This window comes from Mus caroli, chromosome 1 (genome assembly GCF_900094665.2).
Source record: "Mus caroli chromosome 1, CAROLI_EIJ_v1.1, whole genome shotgun sequence".
Lineage (NCBI taxonomy): Eukaryota > Metazoa > Chordata > Mammalia > Rodentia > Muridae > Mus > Mus caroli.
The window spans coordinates 53,060,651-53,078,430 of record NC_034570.1 but is presented as its reverse complement, the minus strand read 5'-3'; the positions used below and the strand labels follow the sequence as shown (position 1 = coordinate 53,078,430).

Here is a 17,780-nt window from a genome sequence, read left to right as displayed (position 1 = left end):
CCCTACTTTTTGGTATTTGTGATCTATGCTGTAGTCCTAATAAGGACTGTTGACTGACTCCCCTGGCTGGATCAGCTGCTCTCAAGTCTCCCTATAACTTCTTAGAAGCAGCTACTATTATGTTTACATGAAATTAAGGACGAAGCTCTCCCAAGATATTCAGCCAAGAATCTATTGAGTCATACGCTGGTGTCTTTGTGCTTTCCACACTGTGGCTCTTCACACCTTGTTTGGACCCTTCTGCAGGAGGAAGGCTTCCAGTGTAGACAGTAGAGTCCCATTGCTTGATTTGAGTGTAATTCCTGCTTGTATCAAACATGGCCCAGGGAGCTGAAGATGAGGAACTGATCTTGGGCTCAGCAGAAACTAAACGTGATTGTACGCCTTGCGTAATAGGTGGGGCGTGCTGCATGGTTTTGCTCACCCACCACCTACTCATGAGGCACGCACACCCGACCGGGTGCCGGGAGATACCATTCCAGGCTGTTCTGAAAGCCTTCAGTGATAACCTAAGTATGAAACACAGTCTCCCCGATAGTGGAGCATTCTCCTGAAAGCAGGAAAAGTGTGTCTATCAGATTGTGGCTGAATTCCAGTGGGAGTCGAGGAGGTGACAGATAAGAACACTTTATGCTCTTCCTCAGCCTACAAGTTGACACTCTGATCATGTGCTTTTCCTAACACACGTCCCTTGAGAGTGCCTTGTTATCTGAGGCTGGGGGTTGCCTGGTGATCAACCCCCTTGCTAACCTGGGACAGTCTCCACCATAGTGTTTTCCCACATTGCCATGGTAAGTCTGAATGGCCAAAGGTGTCTGACTGGTCTGGAGTGTTTGTTTATTTTCTTGTATACATTTGTTTCTCTTCCATCTGTTCCCTGGGTGACTCAGTGCCAGGTTGTTCTGGAAGTAGAATCCAGACTTCCCGCATTCTTCTTCCATCTGATCCTGGGTGACTTAGTGCTGGATTGTTCTGGAAGAATCCTTCAGACCTTCTAGGAATGACTCAGTGGACTCCAGGCCGTGTCTTTTGAGGACATTGGGGTTTTTTTGTTTTTGTTTTTTTTTTTATATAAAAAGGTATTTATTTACATGGGTACATCTGCTACATGCTTTTATTTGTTCTGTGCTATTGTTGGAATAACATCTGTTGATGGCCACTTTTGTGCCTTCTGCCTGCCTTGGGAAGGGGCAGAGTTTCAGAAGTTCCATGTGTGTTAGTGACAAGGAGCATATGGAATTACATCATCATTTATAGGCATCTCCGGGATCTTCCCTCCTGAATTTGTCACTGTCTCTCAAGTTCTCACCAGGTGAAAATCCTGCTGCTTCCTGGTTGTATATTGCCTCCCCTTTATGTCACTCTCGGTGCCATGTTTTATAGACACGGAGTTGTTGCTTTGTCAGCGTTAAGTCTTTAGCTCAGAAATAATAAGCTACAGCTACTTATGTAGTTCAAGGCTAGCCTGTGCTACATGAGAACTTTGATTAAAAAAAAAAAAAGGACTGGGAATGTCACTCAATTGGTGTGATGCTTGCTTAGCTTACACAAGCCCTGGGTCAGCCCCCAGTATGCATTAACCAGGTAGTAAACCCCAGTTGCAGTTCAAGACCAGCCTGGGATCTATGAGACCCTATCTCAAAGAACAAAAGAAAAATCAAAGAAATAAAAAATAGGGGCTGGAGAGCTGGCTCGGTGGTTCAGAGCACTTGCTGCTCTTGCAAGAGAACCCAGGCTCGATGAGTTGACCTATAACCATGCCCAAGTCCAGTTCCAGGAGATCTGATGCCCTCTTCTGACCTTCTCGGTCACATTCACTGTACATGTAGACACATGTTCTGGCAGAACACTCAAACACATACAATAAATTAACTAAACATTTAAAATTCAGCTAAGTGAGATTGTTTACAGATCCTGTTGGTTTTGAGACAGGGCCCGCTGCATAGCAGAGCCTGGCTTGGGAATCCTCTTTCCTTTTCTTCCTAAAGAGCTGGGGTGCATGACCACACGGGTTCAAGAATGCTTTAGTAAGTACTAAGAGTAAGATGATCTTCCCTAGCTCATTCCCTCACCAGTACGTGAGTGTGATTCCCCGGAATATCAAATGCGTGAGTCTTTATGGCTCCCCAAGCCACTAGTCTCTATCCGAACCCAAATATTATTTATTTCTTTCATTAACATACTAAATGCTTGTTGAACAAGTGGCTGACTTCATTCATGAATGCCTACTGTGTCCCTCCCCAGGGAATGTCTTTGAGGAGTTGACAACCTGGAGGAGGAGAAAAGACTTGTAAACAGAAGCGCCCTTCAGTTTAACTTTCTCTCATTCCCCTTTACTCATTATTATAATAATTAAAATTTAATTTACTTAGTGCTCGTCCATCCCAGGCAAGCTGCTGGTTCCTGTAGGATACGTCTGCCTATTTACCTTGCAGAACAGCTATCACTGACCCAACAATAAGCTTAGGAGAAGGGAGCAGAGGCAGGGCCTGCATCAGTCTGTCACTTATGGGGCTGGGACTCCTCAGCTTCCCTGCTCTGTCCTCCCCCTGACTCAAAGTTCATTTGCTTAACTAGTCGGAATCTCGTGGTGTTTGCTCTACTGCAAGCTAAGCATTGTCTGGCAGGCTGTAGATAGATAACTAGATAGATTAGATACCTAGATAGATAGATGTAATGTGAGATTGTATATTACCGTTTGTTAGAAAGCTTACTCTAATATGTTTAATCAGTAAAAGACTATAATGATGTCTTTTTAGGCAACACAATATAATATATATATATATATATACACACACACACACACACACATACATATATATATACTGTATGTTATTTATATTCTCTCTCTCTCACACACACACACATATCATTGAGTATTGTTAAATACACTTAGGTCAGAATTTTTAAACTGCCTCTCCCTTGTTCTTCCATTGATCTGTGCTCATGACTTTTAAAAGAAAACAAACATTTTATTTTTCTGCGATAGTGACCATTATGTTTTCCTTTTATTGGTGAGAAGAGCCCAGGGCATGTGTCCTAGCCTCAGTTTCCCCGTGTTAAAGCTAGGGTGTTAGGTTTAGTGACTTTCAAGGTCCTGACAGCTGCATGGCCAAGTGTTTGTTTTGGTTCTGTGCCCATCTTGCCCCAGGATCTCCAGGAGTTGGTAATACTGGGAAAGTTATTTTTTGGCCTGGTTTAATTTAACTTTTTCAGAGTACATTTCTATCAGAAAGTAGTCGAGCCCTATTGTCAGAGATGTGTCTTGAAGGTATTTCCAAACTTGTTTCTTATTCTTCGCTTGACAAGGGCTGTCACGGGCTCCATCACTCCTAGGCTAACAGCTACCAATAAACAGAGAATTATTTCCCACCAGCTAACACACTGTTTACTTTCCAGAAAAATTGCACTTTCCAATCTGACAGTTGATCAAGGGCGTCCTGCTGCTGTCAGCAGGAAGAAATGTTTAAACACAGAGATGGGAGTTTAAACATTTTCTCATTATCACAGAATAAGAAGAAAAAACACAAATAAATAAATAAGTAAAAAATGGCACCCAGCCTCTCCGGCCCCCTGCTGGGAGCGTAATGAAGCTGTGTCATGTGACCAGGAGGAGTGGGCTTTTATCTCTGGCCTCAGTATCTTACTCAAGTGACACCTGTCACATGACCCAACTTGGGTCTTTTATCTGCCTTCCCCTGGCACCCTTTTGGGAAATTGTCTTTTCCAGAGTCTTGTGGCCTTTAACAGCCATTGTCATGGGCACCGTGGGCACCATTAGAATCTCTTAAGATTCCCCAATTATGTTTAAACACACTAAATGATAAAACTAAAAGAAAAACTCCAAAATGACCCGGTGGGGGTGGGGGTGGGGTGGAGGAGAAACTATTGTGGTTCTATTGTGTTTCCTGCGACTTTGCAGGGTTTGGAATCTGTCTGGTCAAAGTCAGATCTGTGTTTTCAAATGCCGGTCATCAAATTTGAACCTGTTCATTAGAACAGGAGTTCAGGCAGCAAAAGCCAAGTGTCTGAACTGTGGCCACACTTAGCCAGTTCATGGAATGAAGCCAATCACAGCAAAGGCAGAGGCAAGTAAGGGGACTGCTCCCTTCCATCTCAAGCCCAACCCGACTCCGGAACCTGGCTTACCTGGGGTCCTTACTATCCTGTCTTCTTTCGAGGTCTTTGGCACATTTCACTCTTCTGTGTCCTTTGTCCTTTTCTGGGTCCCTGGAGCCACCTGCACTGCCATCCCAGACATTGGCAGTTTTTATAGAGCCTACTATGCACCAGGCACTGTTTAATCCCAGGGCGCTGGCTAATCCTAGGCAGCTCTCTGAGAGATACGATCATCACTTATACTTTAAAAAGAGGATGTGAACGTGGTGGCTCCTGCCTGCAACCCCAGCACTCAGAAGGTTTAGGCAGAAGGATTGCCACAAATGTGAGGCTAGCCTGGACTACAGGGTGATATCTGTCTCAGAAAACAAACAAGAAGACTCCAAAGTGCAGAGGCACAGCAGGAAGCAGAAGCCAGATTTGAATAAAAGGAATAGGATTCTAGATTTTAAACACAGTTTAAAGTGTAATAGCTTTAAATTTTATATTATTATATGTGTTGGTATTTTGCCTGCATTTGTGTCTATGTACCCCACGTGTGCCTGGTGCCCTCAGAGGCCATAAGGGGCGTCAGATCCCCTGGAACTAGAGTGAGCTGGGAAGTGAACTTAGGTCCTCTGGAAGTGCTCTTAACTGCCAAGCCCTTATTAGTATTTTTGTTTGTGTAACTTTTCCTTTGCTCCCATCACCTGAGTCACATTAACTAAGCTTTTGTTTTCTTTTTCTTTCTTTTCTTTTTGTTTGGAAAAAGGTCTCACTATATAGCCCTGGCTAGCTTAGAACTCTAAACAGTCCATGTTCCTTCAGACTCTCAGAGAGTCTGCCTCCTGAGAGCTGGGATTAAAGGTGTGGCCCACCACTTTCCGATGCTCTGAAACTGGTTCCCTTCAAGCTCCAAATCCTATTTATTCCTTGTACAGTTATCTTATGAGCACGACCACGCACCAGGGAGTGCATGGATATTTGGTGAGGGATGAAGCAGAAATCATGGCAGAAGCCAGGAGTGGCAGCATGGGACCCGTTACAGATGGCTGTGAGCTACCATGTGAGTGCTGGGAATTGAACTCAGGACCTCTGGAAGAGCAGTCAATGTGTTTAACCGCTGAACCATCTCTCCAGCCCCAAGATCATATCTTAAAAAATAAAATACAGCACAAAACAAAACAAAACATGGTAGCAGAATGTATTCATTTATTAAGTAGCAATTTGTCTTTGGGGTGTGGCCACTGGAAGGTTGCCCTACTGCCAGGGGATGGCCTCCTACCCTTGCACTTGTGGACGACACTAATCGGACTTAGTCCATTAAAAGGAGGCAGCATGAAGAACGTTGGGAGGAGGACATGCTGAGAGGGACCTGGGGAGATTGGGGAGGAAGAAGTTAGTGGTGGATATGACAATCCATTATATATGTGTATGGAATTCTCAAAGAACACATTTGTTTAAAGGCAAAAGTGTTAAAAATCAAAAATCAAGATAAAAAGACTAGGCACTCTTTCCAAGGTGTCTTATCAGTGACTGCAATAAAGGTTCTTGTGGAGTTTGCCTCCTAGAAGGGGAAAACCAGGAACTGTCAGAAAAAGTAAATCGCAAATTTCTGAGCGTGAAGTCAAGTGAGTCCCTGTGCTAGGGACATGGAGCAGGCTCAGGGGAGGGGTGGGGCGGTTAGTGTACAGGAGGCTCGCTGGTCACACAGGTGCCGCACAGGAAGATGCCATGAGACATGACTGTGAGCAGTGGCTTGATGCAGGCAAGGACGTTGCCTGTGAGGGTTGTTTGGAGACTGAGCCAGATAAAGCCAGGGATGTAGAGCAGGTTCTTTTATTTTAGCCCCAGATGCTGCCAGCTTCATCATCTCTCTTGTGCCCAACAAAGCAGGGAACCTCCCGGCCCTCGGTCTCTCTTGCTCTCCCCATGGCTATTTCATCTCCTCCTCTGTCCTTTCAGGAGAGGGTTTCTGAAAAGGTTGACTTCTGTTTTCTGGCCAACTCCTTTAATCTGTTCTGCTTTTCTACAAATGGATACAGCTCTCCTGTACGTTACCAGGGATCAGTGGTCAACAAATCATGGCCTTTTGTAATTCAGTCTGCCCTATTTTAACCATAGACAGTTGGGGAGTGCATATAAGCACAGCCCTTTGCAGTTTTTACATTTTTTTAACTTTTATTTTTTAAAATTTCACATATATGGGTATTTTGCCGACATGTATGTCTGCGCACTATGTTGTGTATGCAGTGTCTGTGGAAACCAGAAGAGGATGTTGGATCCCCTGCGACTGGAGTTACAAACAGTTGTGAGCTGACAATTTCTACCTGCTAATGTTTTGTCTTTTTAGCCTATTTTATGTTGCTCTAATAAAATACCCGAGACAGGGTATTTTATGAAGTAAGAGCTTCATTGGCCACACAGTTATGATGGCTATAGAATCCAAAGAACATGGAGCCAGTGTCCAGGTGACATTAGCCTGGCAGTGTCGGCAACAGAACAGTGAAAAGAGATTCTCTGTGAGCATGCATGGTGGCATACGCTGAAACAATGTGTTCTTGAGATAACTCATTTGCTCTGTGAGAGCAACATTAATCTCTGCCGCTAAGAAAGCAGTGACCCCAAGCCCAAGTGCTAGACACCACTTTTTTTTTAAAGACTTATTTTATTTATTTGGGATTGGAGACATATGTGCCACATGAGTGCAGGTGCCTTTAGCAGCCAGAAGAAGGTCTGCACCCTCCTGGAGCTGCTGTCACAGGCAGTGGTGAGCCACCCAACCTGGCTGCTGAGAACTGAACTTGAGTCCCCTCGAAAAGTAGCAAGCACTGTTCTTAACCATTGAGCCATAGATCCAGCCTCTCAGAGCCCATTACTTAAAGTTACCATGACACTGGGGATGAAGCCTTTAACACATGAGCCTTTAGAAGTGTCCTAGCATTCTCCGTTGCCAATTCTTCATTCTCCCAGCGCCTCCCACCCCCCACCTCCTGTGTAGGTCTGGTGAAGTCAGTTCTCTTTCTCCCAGCCCCTGAATGTGGGTCCAGTATAGTTCCTGTGTATCTTCTCTCTGTGCATGTTCTCCTGGGCAGCCACATCTGGTGATTTCAAGGACAACCACTATCAGGTGATACCAAGACATAGCGGTTCTCTGTTCTCTGTAATTAGGCTAACAGTTTTATTGGTGCACATAGTACTTCAAACTCAAGATCACTGGATATGAGTTCATAGCCTTCTCTTCCAAACTCATTATTTGACTATGCGTGGTGTAGATTCCAGGACAGGAAGCCCTCAGCTATTCTGTACTGCCCCACTGCCCTCCCCAACCCTACCTACTAGACCGGACAGGCAATCACTAGAGGAGATCTAGGCCATGTCTGCCAATAGTCATCGGTCTTCTACTGTGGTAGAGTCCTGCATCTGTTGTCTAGTTCAAAAACCGGAACGTTGCCCCTCAGGAACAGGGAGTCCCTCAGGTCAGAAGGAAACTCGGAACACTCTAAAGCCTCCGACCCTGTGTGCATTTCAGGAGCAGAGACGAGACAATCTAGACGTGAGATGTAAAACGATGTCCACACAAATGCTCACGAGGGCGTGGTAGCTCATGCTTGTAACCCCAGCAAGCAGGAGGCTGAGGCAGGAAGTGTACCATGAGCTCCAGGCCAGCAGCCCAGGCTACAGAGTGAGACCACTCTGTTTAAAAAATTTAAAAACAGCAGCCTGGCAGTGGTGGTGCACTTCCTAGCACTCTGAAGGCAGAGGCAAGAAGATCTCTGAGTTTGAGGCCAGCCTGGTCTACAGAGTGAGTTCCAGGACAGCCAGGACTACACAGAGAAACCCTGTCTTGAAAAAACCAGATAGATAGATAGATAGATAGATAGATAGACAGACCAACCCAGAGGAAGACATACAGAAAGGCAGTGTAGCACATTGCAAAAAGGAACATAGAGGAGGTCCAGTGATCCCCCAAGTCCATCCTTAGGGTATTGACATGAGAAAATGTGGAATGTGCCGGGATGTAGCTCGGTGGTACAGTGCTTGCCTAGCATGTGTGAAGGCCTGGCTTTGACTGCCAGTGCTGCAGAAGGAGAGAAGAAGGGAGGGAGGGAGAGGGAGAGGGGCATAGTTCATCATTCTTGTACAGTGTCCACCTTCTTTCCTAATCTCTATATTATTCTAATTTTAGCATTTCTGCTGCCAAAGTAAGTCCCCTTAAGGGGAATGTTAGTATTTTGTGTTTCTAGTTCTTAGATGTTTGCTGACTGAGTCAGTAGATTAGGATGCATATTTTTATATCCTTGTTCATTTTGGACTCCCACAATACCTTCCTGCATTATCCAGTGGTCATACTCCCAATACTGATGGTAAACTTCAGTTAATTCAACACTGTGCACGTTGGGTCTTCTCAGGATACACTGTCATTCTTAGAGATAGGGAAGAGCTAGAAGTACAAAATCTGAGGCTCAGAGGCTCTGAGATAATAGACTAAGATAGCAAACAGTACTCGGGGATTCATTTATGAAAGGTGTTAAGAGCAACCAAAAGATGCCACCTCCAGGAAAAGGCCTTCAGCTGTTTGGTTCTAAAAAACCTAGTTGCTCAGGGTGCATGGCTTTCTTCTATAAGCTAATCTTCACTGCTTTCTCCCAGAGAGCTCACTTTTAAAATGGTGAAAGTTTAGAGACTAACTCTAAGGTATTTTTAGATGCACTTACCTAAAACATTAAAATATGTTAGCAGGTCTCATTACCAACTTTCATAAAAAACCCTGACACTCTGCCAGCACTGCCCAACAGAACGTCCTACAGTAATGGAACCGTGTTTTCTGCATGGGAGGCATTAAGCCACACATGGCTACTGAGCCCGGAAATGTGAGACTGAGGGACTGCTGTTTTAGACTTAATTGAATCACTTAAATTGAAATATTTAAGGGCTAGGATATAGTCCACTTGCCTTGCATGCACAAGGCCCTAGATTTAATCCCAGAACCAACAACAATGACAAAAAGAAGTGAAGACAAAGATGGAAAGATATAATACGTTGATCACCAAATTTGGACAGTTCAGGTCTGTGTTTTAAGTTCCTGGTCAGGAAAGGTTAAGTTATACTTAGTAGCAACTCCAAGATATTAGCGGCTTAAAGCAGTAAAAAGGTTTTTGTTTGTTTGTTTGTTTGTTTGTTTGTTTTGTGTGTGGGTGCAGGCATGGGCCTCTGTGTGTGTGTGTGTGTGTGTGTGTGTGTGTGTGTGTGTGAGGGGGGGATGGTAGGGGCATGTGTGAATGCAAATGTTGTCAGAGGTCAAAGGGGATTAGATCCCCTGGAGCTGAGGTTACAGGTGGTAGTGAGATATGCAATGTGGATGTTGGGATCTACTAGGAGGTTAATTTAGGACCTCTGCAAGAGCAGTGTGGGTTTTTAACCCTCAGACCCATCTCTTCAGCCCAACTATAAAGTTTTATCTCTCTCTCCCACTGTAAGTGTCATTTGGGAACTCTGTTCTTTATCTCCTTGTCCAGGCCTTATCCTGTGAGCTTCAGTCCAAGCAACAGTGAAAACAAAACAAAGCAAACCCTAGAGCCTCGCTTTGGGCATCTGATGAATGCTCCGCTCACATGCCCATCACTTCCTCTCACAACCCATTGGCTAGAACAAGTCATGCTATTTCCCCCCTCTAAACCGGAAGTACTATTCGTTACGAGGACACCCGTCTGATTATGGATGAACCAGAGACGGAAATTCTGAAGGACTAGCAGTAATGGCTAAGTGTTCCTAGTCAGATGGAGAACAGATAATTATGTTTTAAAGTGTCAAGTGTATCTCTATCAAAGGAGTCAATAAAAACGTGGGAGGAAAGATACACAAATAGCAGGAAAACGTAGTTTACAAAATCAAGGAATGAAGGAAAATTTCAATGTTTTAGAGCCATATACATAACTTTTATTAATTGTTCCAATACGTAGACCCATTGAGAGAGAAAAAAGCACAAACACAATTTGTCTTCCTCTTAAAATTAAAGCTGATAATTTTGTTTGTTTTGAGATTGGGTTTCTCTGTGAAGCCTTGACTGTCCTGGAACTCACTCTTTAGACCAGGCTAGCCTGCTTCTGCATCCTGAGTGCTGGAATTAAAGGGTGTGCACCTCTACCTCATGGCTAAAGGTGATAATTTTATTCATTTAACAAAAGAAAGAAAGAGAGGAAGAGAGAAAGGAAGGAAGGGAGGGAGGGAGGGAGGGAGGGAGAGAGAGAAGGAAGGAAAGGAGAAAAAAAAAGAAAAGTGTGTTCATAGAAAATAAAACAAGTCTGTCTATTCTGCAGCTACAGGACCGTATAGAACCCCAGTGAGCCAGTCTGTCACAGACATTCTGAGGCCATGCTTGGAAATCTGCAAGACCAAATGACCTCACTTCCAACTAGGAACCCTGGCTATTGCTCTCCATATCACCCAGAAAGCAGAAGAAGCCACCACTGTGGTGTGGACTCCTGCAGAGGGGCAGGAGCCCGCCAGCCCCTTTTCCTTGTGACAGCATATACCACTACAAGGAGGGTTCTCTGGCTTCTGGGATTTCACTTACAGCAGCTTGTCCCTCTATGTGGCTTGTCCCACTGCCTGGCTCTTCCTGGCAGTCCACCTTGGAATATGCAGCAGAGTTGGAGCTGGGGAATCACAGGCTTTGGGGACAGAGTTTGTGCATCAAACCGCAGCGATTTACATCTGATCCTGAGTGTTCTCTGTAAACTTGACTATGTCTTAGTATTGGTAAGAAGATTACTCAAGATTAGATCCACAAACTAAAAGGTGCATAGTAAACATCTATTTCATAGAATGCTTCCTTTACAGTGTGGTATGTAATACATGGAGTTGAGCTTAATGATTTAAATGTGCCCGGATCAGAAGAGGCTAAGCTGTTTTTCTTCTTGTGGGGCGTCATCTTAGTCTTTCATTTCTGTAGCCTGAAGGGATTAGCATTATCTGTTGGGGGCAGCTAGATTATATAATTAATTCACCTCATACTTAAAAGCACCACTTCCCACTAAGTCACAGCCTTACTTAAGTTGTAGGCATTTAAAACCCAACGTGTAAGAATTCAAATCAGATAAAAACTGACAGGAATAAGTATTGTTTTGACTTGCAGCCGATTAGCCAGGTCTGCATCCCCTGAATCATGACCCAATGGGAAACATCAGCTGCCTCTTCAATAGAATGGTCTACAAATCAGATAGAGACGTGATGACCAGAAAGATCTCAGACACTGGACACAGCTAAACTCGAGGTCTCCACTTGAACCCTGGCATAGTTAGTGTCTTAGAGAAATTACCTAACTTCTCGGAGCTCTGGGTCCATGCTAATACAGTGGAATAATCACAGTAGTACTTATTTCAGTGAGTTGTAAGAATAAGGTGTGCACTTTCTCTGATTTATGCAAGTAGTCACTGGAAATTCTTGACCTGAATAGGTTTGATATCCCATCCCATATCAGCACTGGCGTGTTTCTAGGTTGTCTAGGATCTGTTCTTCTCATACACACCCTGTCAGCCCCATTCAGCCCACACAGTTCATCTCGCAGGTGACTGGGCAGGCTTTGTCCAATGGCTTGCTCATATACACAAAGACAGCTTTCTGGGGGATTATCTGCATGTATTCCCCCCTCTTCTTTCATCTCAGATACTGGGTGGGTAGTTACCATTTTAAGATTCTCTCTTAATTGGTCCTTCCTCCTAAAGGATACATAGTGGTTTCTGGTTTCTAGGCCACTATATTGGCTGAGATGATCCCTTGATGAAGTAATTTGAGTTTCCCAAGCTTCCTTAGGAGGCTCTGTAAAAAGTGGGACGTGTGTCAGCCAGGAGGATCTCCTGCTGAGGGCTCCCTGTGTGCACATGTGCCTGATGGTGCCCCAGAGATTGAATTGCGTCTCTGGAGCTCTGGTATCTCCACCATCAATGGGAGCTTAGGTTTCTTGTCGCTTTTGCCATCTCTGAAGACAATTAGGATTCAGTAGCGGGTAATAGCTGAAACTCAACTCTAGCCAGAAGCCCAATTTGAACGCCTGAAATCTGGGCGTATTTAAGTAATAAACTTTGATAACCACTAAAGAAAGGAGGAAGAACATACCCCAGGGATCATCACAAATAGTCCCAAGCAAGTCCATTTGTTGACAACTTTATCCAAGAGACCACGTTCCCTACAGACCTCTCTAAGCCAGGCTAATCCCCTCCACGCCACAGAAGTCTTTCAGCTGGGGGAAACTGTAAGGGAATATAAGAATGGCAGGCCTCAGCAAGCTCTGGCTCTAGAACTTTCCAGATGTCCGCCTCCCAATCTGTCCTGTAAAGAAATGGAATTTTGGGTCCAGGACTCATCAAAATGGTTGAAACTGTTCTGAAGAGATAGCTCTTTTCTTGTCATCTTAGTTTATGTTTCTTTCTTTCCTTCTTTCCTTCTTTCCTTCTTTCCTTCTTTCCTTCTTTCCTTCTTTCCTTCTTTCCTTCTTTCCTTCTTTCCTTCTTTCCTTCTTTCCTTCCTTCCTTCCTTCTTTCTTTCTTTCTTTCTTTCTTTCTTTCTTTCTTTCTTTTTCTTTCTTTGTTTTTAGGTAACAATAATAGCAACAACTTTCCATTGCACTCTTCCTGTATTATATCCTTGTCTTGAACATCATGTTTTAAATATTCCAGGCGGCCAGAGAGAGAACACAGATCTCTGATCCAGTATGAAATAGGGCACGAAGCTTCATCGTAAGCTGACACAAAGAGACCGTGTGGCTACAGGCCTGAGAGGGAAAGAAGGATGAAGAAAGTCAAACGACAGTGAGAAGACACAGCCTGAATAGGGGGAAACTTGTTAAACCCAGGTGCAATCACCTAAGGAATTTCCACACTTAGGTTTTTAAAAGGTGATAATAAGAGATTGCAGAGGCAACATCTTAGAATAGTCATTACGTCTCTTATTTATTGTTATGTGTGTGGGTGTCTTGCCTGCAGGTATGTCTGTGTAACACATACATGCAGGGCCTAAGAAGGCCAGAAGACGATGCTGTACTTCCTGGGACTGGAGTAACAGACGGTTGCCAGCCACCATGAGGGTGCTGGGTATCAAATCTGACCCTGAGACAGAGCAGCCAGCACTCTTAAGCACGGAACATCTCTCCAGCCACAGAGGTAACTTCCTGTCCATCCTAATGAGAACCAGGAAAACTTTAAAAGAACACAGTGTGGTAATATAAACTTTAAACCCAGCAACTGAGAGGCAGAGGTGGGTGGATCTCTGTGTGTTTCAGGACAGACAAGGCTACAAAGTGAGACCTGTTAAGAATATTTAAAAATCTCCCTCTGACTTCACAAACTACAATTGTAACTCTCCACATCCGTGGGTGAGACCAGAGCAAGTTGTAAGGTGACATATGAGAGTCACCTGTGAAAGGGGCTGGTGTAGCACTTCAGCTCCTTGCCACGTCTTTGCTGTGGGCACCAACATCTATTTAAAAGTCCCAAACTGATATTTTTGTGGCTCTACTGAAAGTCTCGATTTTGAGGAACTGCTGCCAGTCACCAAGTCCTAATACCCCAATCTACATTTCGAATCTCCTGAAAAGTGAATATTTTGACATAACTTGGATTCAGAGGAAAAGATTTACAGACCCTCAGTGTCCATTTAGGCTCCTTAACTCTAGTCCTCTCCAGTTTTACAGACCCCAAGTCATTTATTACACAGTTTGAGTGTTCTAGCTTTTCCTGGTTGTGGTTCATCTCCCACAGGCTTCATCCCTGTGTTAGGACAGTGCGTAGGGATATCGCAAGATTACTCCTAGAAAGGCCAAATCTGCCTCCTCCCTCCCGCCATTGCTAGAACTGATCACCACATACCTTATTGAATTGATTTTCCATCATGACCAATTTTATTCTATAGGTAGCAGTTCTTTGTGAGAGCCCTCTGTAGATCAGAAAGGCAGGGTTCTCTGCCTCCCTTCTGGCGGCTCATCAAAATGGTTGACAAAATTAGGGGTAGAGAGATGCTCAGTGGCTAAGAGCACTTGCTGCTCTTGCAGAAGACCCAGGTTCTGTCTCCAACACCCACGTGCTGGCTCACAACTGTTTTGGGAATCTGGTGCTATTTTTTGGCCTCCCAAGGAACCAGACATACATGTGATACACATACTTACATGAGACAAAACACAAATAAAATTAAAATTTAAGTAATTTTTTTTAAAAAGTAGGATGAGTCTGTAGCAACCAAAAAAGCAATAGCAACACTAGGTAGGCAAACATTGGAGCATCTTTGTTGGGGCTGGGGCTGGAGCATTTGCGTAGCACTCGGCAGGCCCTGGGTTCAGTCTTCAGTTCAAGAAGGAGTGGCAGTTTTGACAATGGTGTAAGGGATTAACCCTTCACTTTGGAGACTGTACTTTGGGTACACCCTGCTCTTGAGTAGTTAGTGTGAAATGGCACAAGAAGAAAAACAAAAACAAATCCCCCCAAAAAACCTCTGCCCTAGAAAATGTTTTTCATGGGGAATACCACATGGTTATATTACTGATGGTAATTTCAGTTGTGCATGGTTAAGACACAAACTTAGGCCTTTTGTAAAATGCTCTGGGAAACAGCTTTAATTCTAAACTTTTTTTTTTTTTTTTAAAGACAAACCATTGCTGAAGAGCCAGAAGACAGACATGTTTGATTTGTAGACACCTTTAAATCGGGAAAATCAGAGGTAGAGATCCACGAGAAAGTCACAAAGAACAGGGGACCACCACGGGAGTGACACTGATGTGCACACATGGAGGATAGCCCAGGGGTTTCCACCAGGAGACAGGGCCAGGCTGTGCTTGCCAACACTATCAGCTTGTGGCCCTATCAGAGAATAGTCCCTATGATTTGGAATCTGGCCAGGGTCACCTAAAGGGCTGGCTGGCTCTGCACCTGGTTTCACTTTAAACCCAGATTGCTGTCCCTTGTACTCAATGGCAGAGGCTCAGTAGAGGAAGTGCTCCTGAGACACTTGGGTGTGTCTGCACTTGGCTTTGGGGAGTGTTCCGCCAGCCTTCTGTGCCTGCTAGCAGAAGCTAGCTGTGCATGAATACCTTTTAGGGTACAATGGTTCTGGGAAAATCTACCATCATACCGTTTGCTCCTTGAGACTGACTGAGAAGAGAATTCACCACTAATATGGCAAATCATCCTGACTTAGCAAGAAATGTCGCTTCAACACTGAATATCTTGCACCCCAGGAAACCTTGCAGCCTTTGGGAAAAGTGGGTCTGTTGGTCTGTTGGTCAACTTTCGCCTTGATGTGTCTTTCCAGCTGACACAGAGGCCTGCCCGGCTAAGAAAAATGATGTCACCAGAGCTTTTTATTCCACCAGTATTGGTGGAAATCTTCAAGTTGTTATTCAGGGGGCCACCACAGCTCCATGGGTGGGAGAAATGGTCATAGCATCCTCATCTCTTCTTCAGCTTAGGAAGTAGGGTTCCAAAGGAGGCTGCCCTCGGAGTGGGGAGAAAGTCCTAGACCCCAAACAAAGGAAGACCCTGTTTCCTTCTGCCAGCAGCAATCAGTCAATCAATCGATCAGTTGCCTGTGGTTCTGGGCCTGCTCACCTGCAGAGATATAGATAACCTCACCTTTTCTTTTCACCAACATTTGTTAACCCCGATTAGGTGGTGTCTCTTCCTGTAGGAAGCCGAAAGGTCACACATTTCTGGCTTTAGCTTCACTCCCGAAACTGCAAACAGAGACTCCTCTGTAGGGAGGAAAAGAGAAGAACATCTATATAGTATTTCCTGAACTCTTCAATAGTACACATGTTTTGTCTGCCTGTTGTAACATCTGATACTCAAAGAGATGTTAAAATAGGCAGACTGACTATACTGACTTGGGGTATGTTACTGCATCTGTAATGGTTGTCAAGTGTACCCTATTTAACTCAGTTCAGTGCACACTTGCCAAACACTAGCAGATGAAACTGGGGAAGGGTCTGGCACCCACGGGGAAGAGTTAGAGAGGTGTGCCAAGGAGTGTAGACTGTACTCCCACCAGGACGGGCAGAGAACAGCATGTGGGCTAGATATCCTGAGGAAGGTTCAAAACTTTGTCATAGGCAGTTTGAATCGCGGTCCGACGGAGGAGTGGGCGCCGGGATCTCGCTGAGCGTCCGCCTGGCTTCGTCTCTTCCTCGCTCGTCGGAGCTTCAGCACGGTCCGAGATGGCTGGCGGTAAGGCTGGAAAGGACTCCGGAAAGGCCAAGACAAAGGCGGTTTCCCGCTCGCAGCGAGCCGGCTTGCAGTTCCCTGTGGGCCGTATTCATCGACACCTGAAATCTAGGACAACCAGCCACGGACGTGTGGGCGCGACCGCCGCTGTGTACAGCGCAGCCATCCTGGAGTACCTCACCGCAGAGGTACTTGAGTTGGCAGGAAATGCATCAAAAGACTTAAAGGTAAAGCGTATCACCCCTCGTCACTTGCAGCTTGCTATACGTGGAGATGAAGAATTGGATTCTCTGATCAAAGCTACCATTGCTGGTGGTGGTGTCATCCCACACATCCACAAATCGCTGATTGGGAAGAAAGGACAACAGAAGACTGTCTAAGGATGCCTGGATTCCTTATTATCTCAGGACTCTAAATATTCTTAACAGCTGTCCAGTGTTGGTGATTCCAGTGGACTGTATCTCTGTGAAAAACACAATTTTGCCTTTTTGTAATTCTATTTGAGCAAGTTGGAGGCTTAATTAGCCTTCCAACCAACCAAATTTCTGCATTCGAGNCTTAACCATATTTAAGTGTTACTGTGGCTTCAAAGAAGCTATTGATTCTGAAGTAGTGGGTTTTGATTGAGTTGACTGTTTTTAAAAAACTGTTTGGATTTTAATTGTGATGCAGAAGTTATAGTAACAAGCATTTGGTTTTGTACAGACATTGTTTCCACTCTGNTGGATAAGCTCAATAAAGGTCATATCCCAAACTAGCTTTAAACTTGCTTAATAATCGGGACTTAACCTTAGATCTCACTCAGCAACAAGTACATTCTCTGCTTACTAATTAAACAGTGTATCTGTAGTCATAAAAAAAAAAAAAAACTTTGTCATATACCCTCGTCTCTAAACATAGTCTAGAGAAACTCTAAGGCATGGCTTTCATAAATTAAAAAAAATTGTTTGAAATATCTTTATGTAGTCCCTTCATCCTTACATCCTTACACAGACAGATGTTCTTTGACTTACCATGGGGATATATCCTGGTAAGCCACTGTAAATCCTTGGGTTCAATCCCCAGCATAAAAGAAAGACAATAAATATCATAAATCAAAGTGGTTTTTTAAATTTATTTTTTATTTCACGTGTGTGGGTATTTTGCCTATACGTATGTCTGTGCACTGTGCATGCAGGGCCTGTGGAGGTCAATGGGGCATCAGGTCCCCTGAGATGAGGCACAGATGTGCTATGGTGTGGGTGCTGGGAATGGAGCCTAGGAACTGGTCCTCAGAAAAACAGCTCTTGCTTTTAACCACTGAGACATCTCTCCAGCTCCATCAAAAAATGTATTTAATGGGGCAGGAGAGATGGCTCAGCAGTTAAAAGCACTGGTCAAGCCGGGCGTGGTGGCGCACGCCTTTAATCCCAGCACTCGGGAGGCAGAGGCAGGCGGATTTCTGAGTTCGAGGCCAGCCTGGTCTACAAAGTG

General features: G+C 44.5%; 2 protein-coding genes and 1 long non-coding RNA gene across 4 annotated transcripts in view; 2 read left to right on the top strand and 1 right to left on the bottom strand.

The window, feature by feature from the left end:
* The window catches only part of LOC115031520, a 98,104-nt gene extending 83,163 nt beyond the window's left edge, over positions 1-14,941 (top strand). The window contains exons 4-5 of the long non-coding RNA XR_003837165.1: positions 13,083-13,259; positions 14,736-14,941. This is a non-coding gene — a long non-coding RNA (uncharacterized LOC115031520). The remainder of the gene's footprint in view (positions 1-13,082; positions 13,260-14,735) is intronic.
* Cdk15 (cyclin dependent kinase 15) overlaps positions 12,642-17,780 on the bottom strand; it is a 92,345-nt gene continuing 87,206 nt past the window's right edge. For both annotated transcript variants that reach the window (XM_021169327.2, XM_021169401.2), the window contains exons 13-14: positions 15,720-15,838; positions 12,642-12,871 (exon numbers count right to left, since the gene is read on the bottom strand). In XM_021169327.2, coding sequence (XP_021024986.1) covers positions 15,729-15,838 — 110 coding nt within the window. In that variant the 3' untranslated portion in view covers positions 12,642-12,871; positions 15,720-15,728. The remainder of the gene's footprint in view (positions 12,872-15,719; positions 15,839-17,780) is intronic.
* Positions 16,179-17,176, top strand: LOC110294102 (histone H2A.Z). Its single transcript, XM_021162106.2, has one exon. The coding sequence runs from the start codon at positions 16,301-16,303 to the stop codon at positions 16,685-16,687; it is 387 nt and encodes a 128-aa protein (XP_021017765.1). The 5' UTR covers positions 16,179-16,300; the 3' UTR covers positions 16,688-17,176.

Coding starts and splice junctions, on each gene's coding strand:
- LOC110294102 (XM_021162106.2), top strand. CDS start 16,301: ATGGCTGGCGGTAAGGCTGGAAAGGACTCCGGAAAGGCCAAGACAAAG.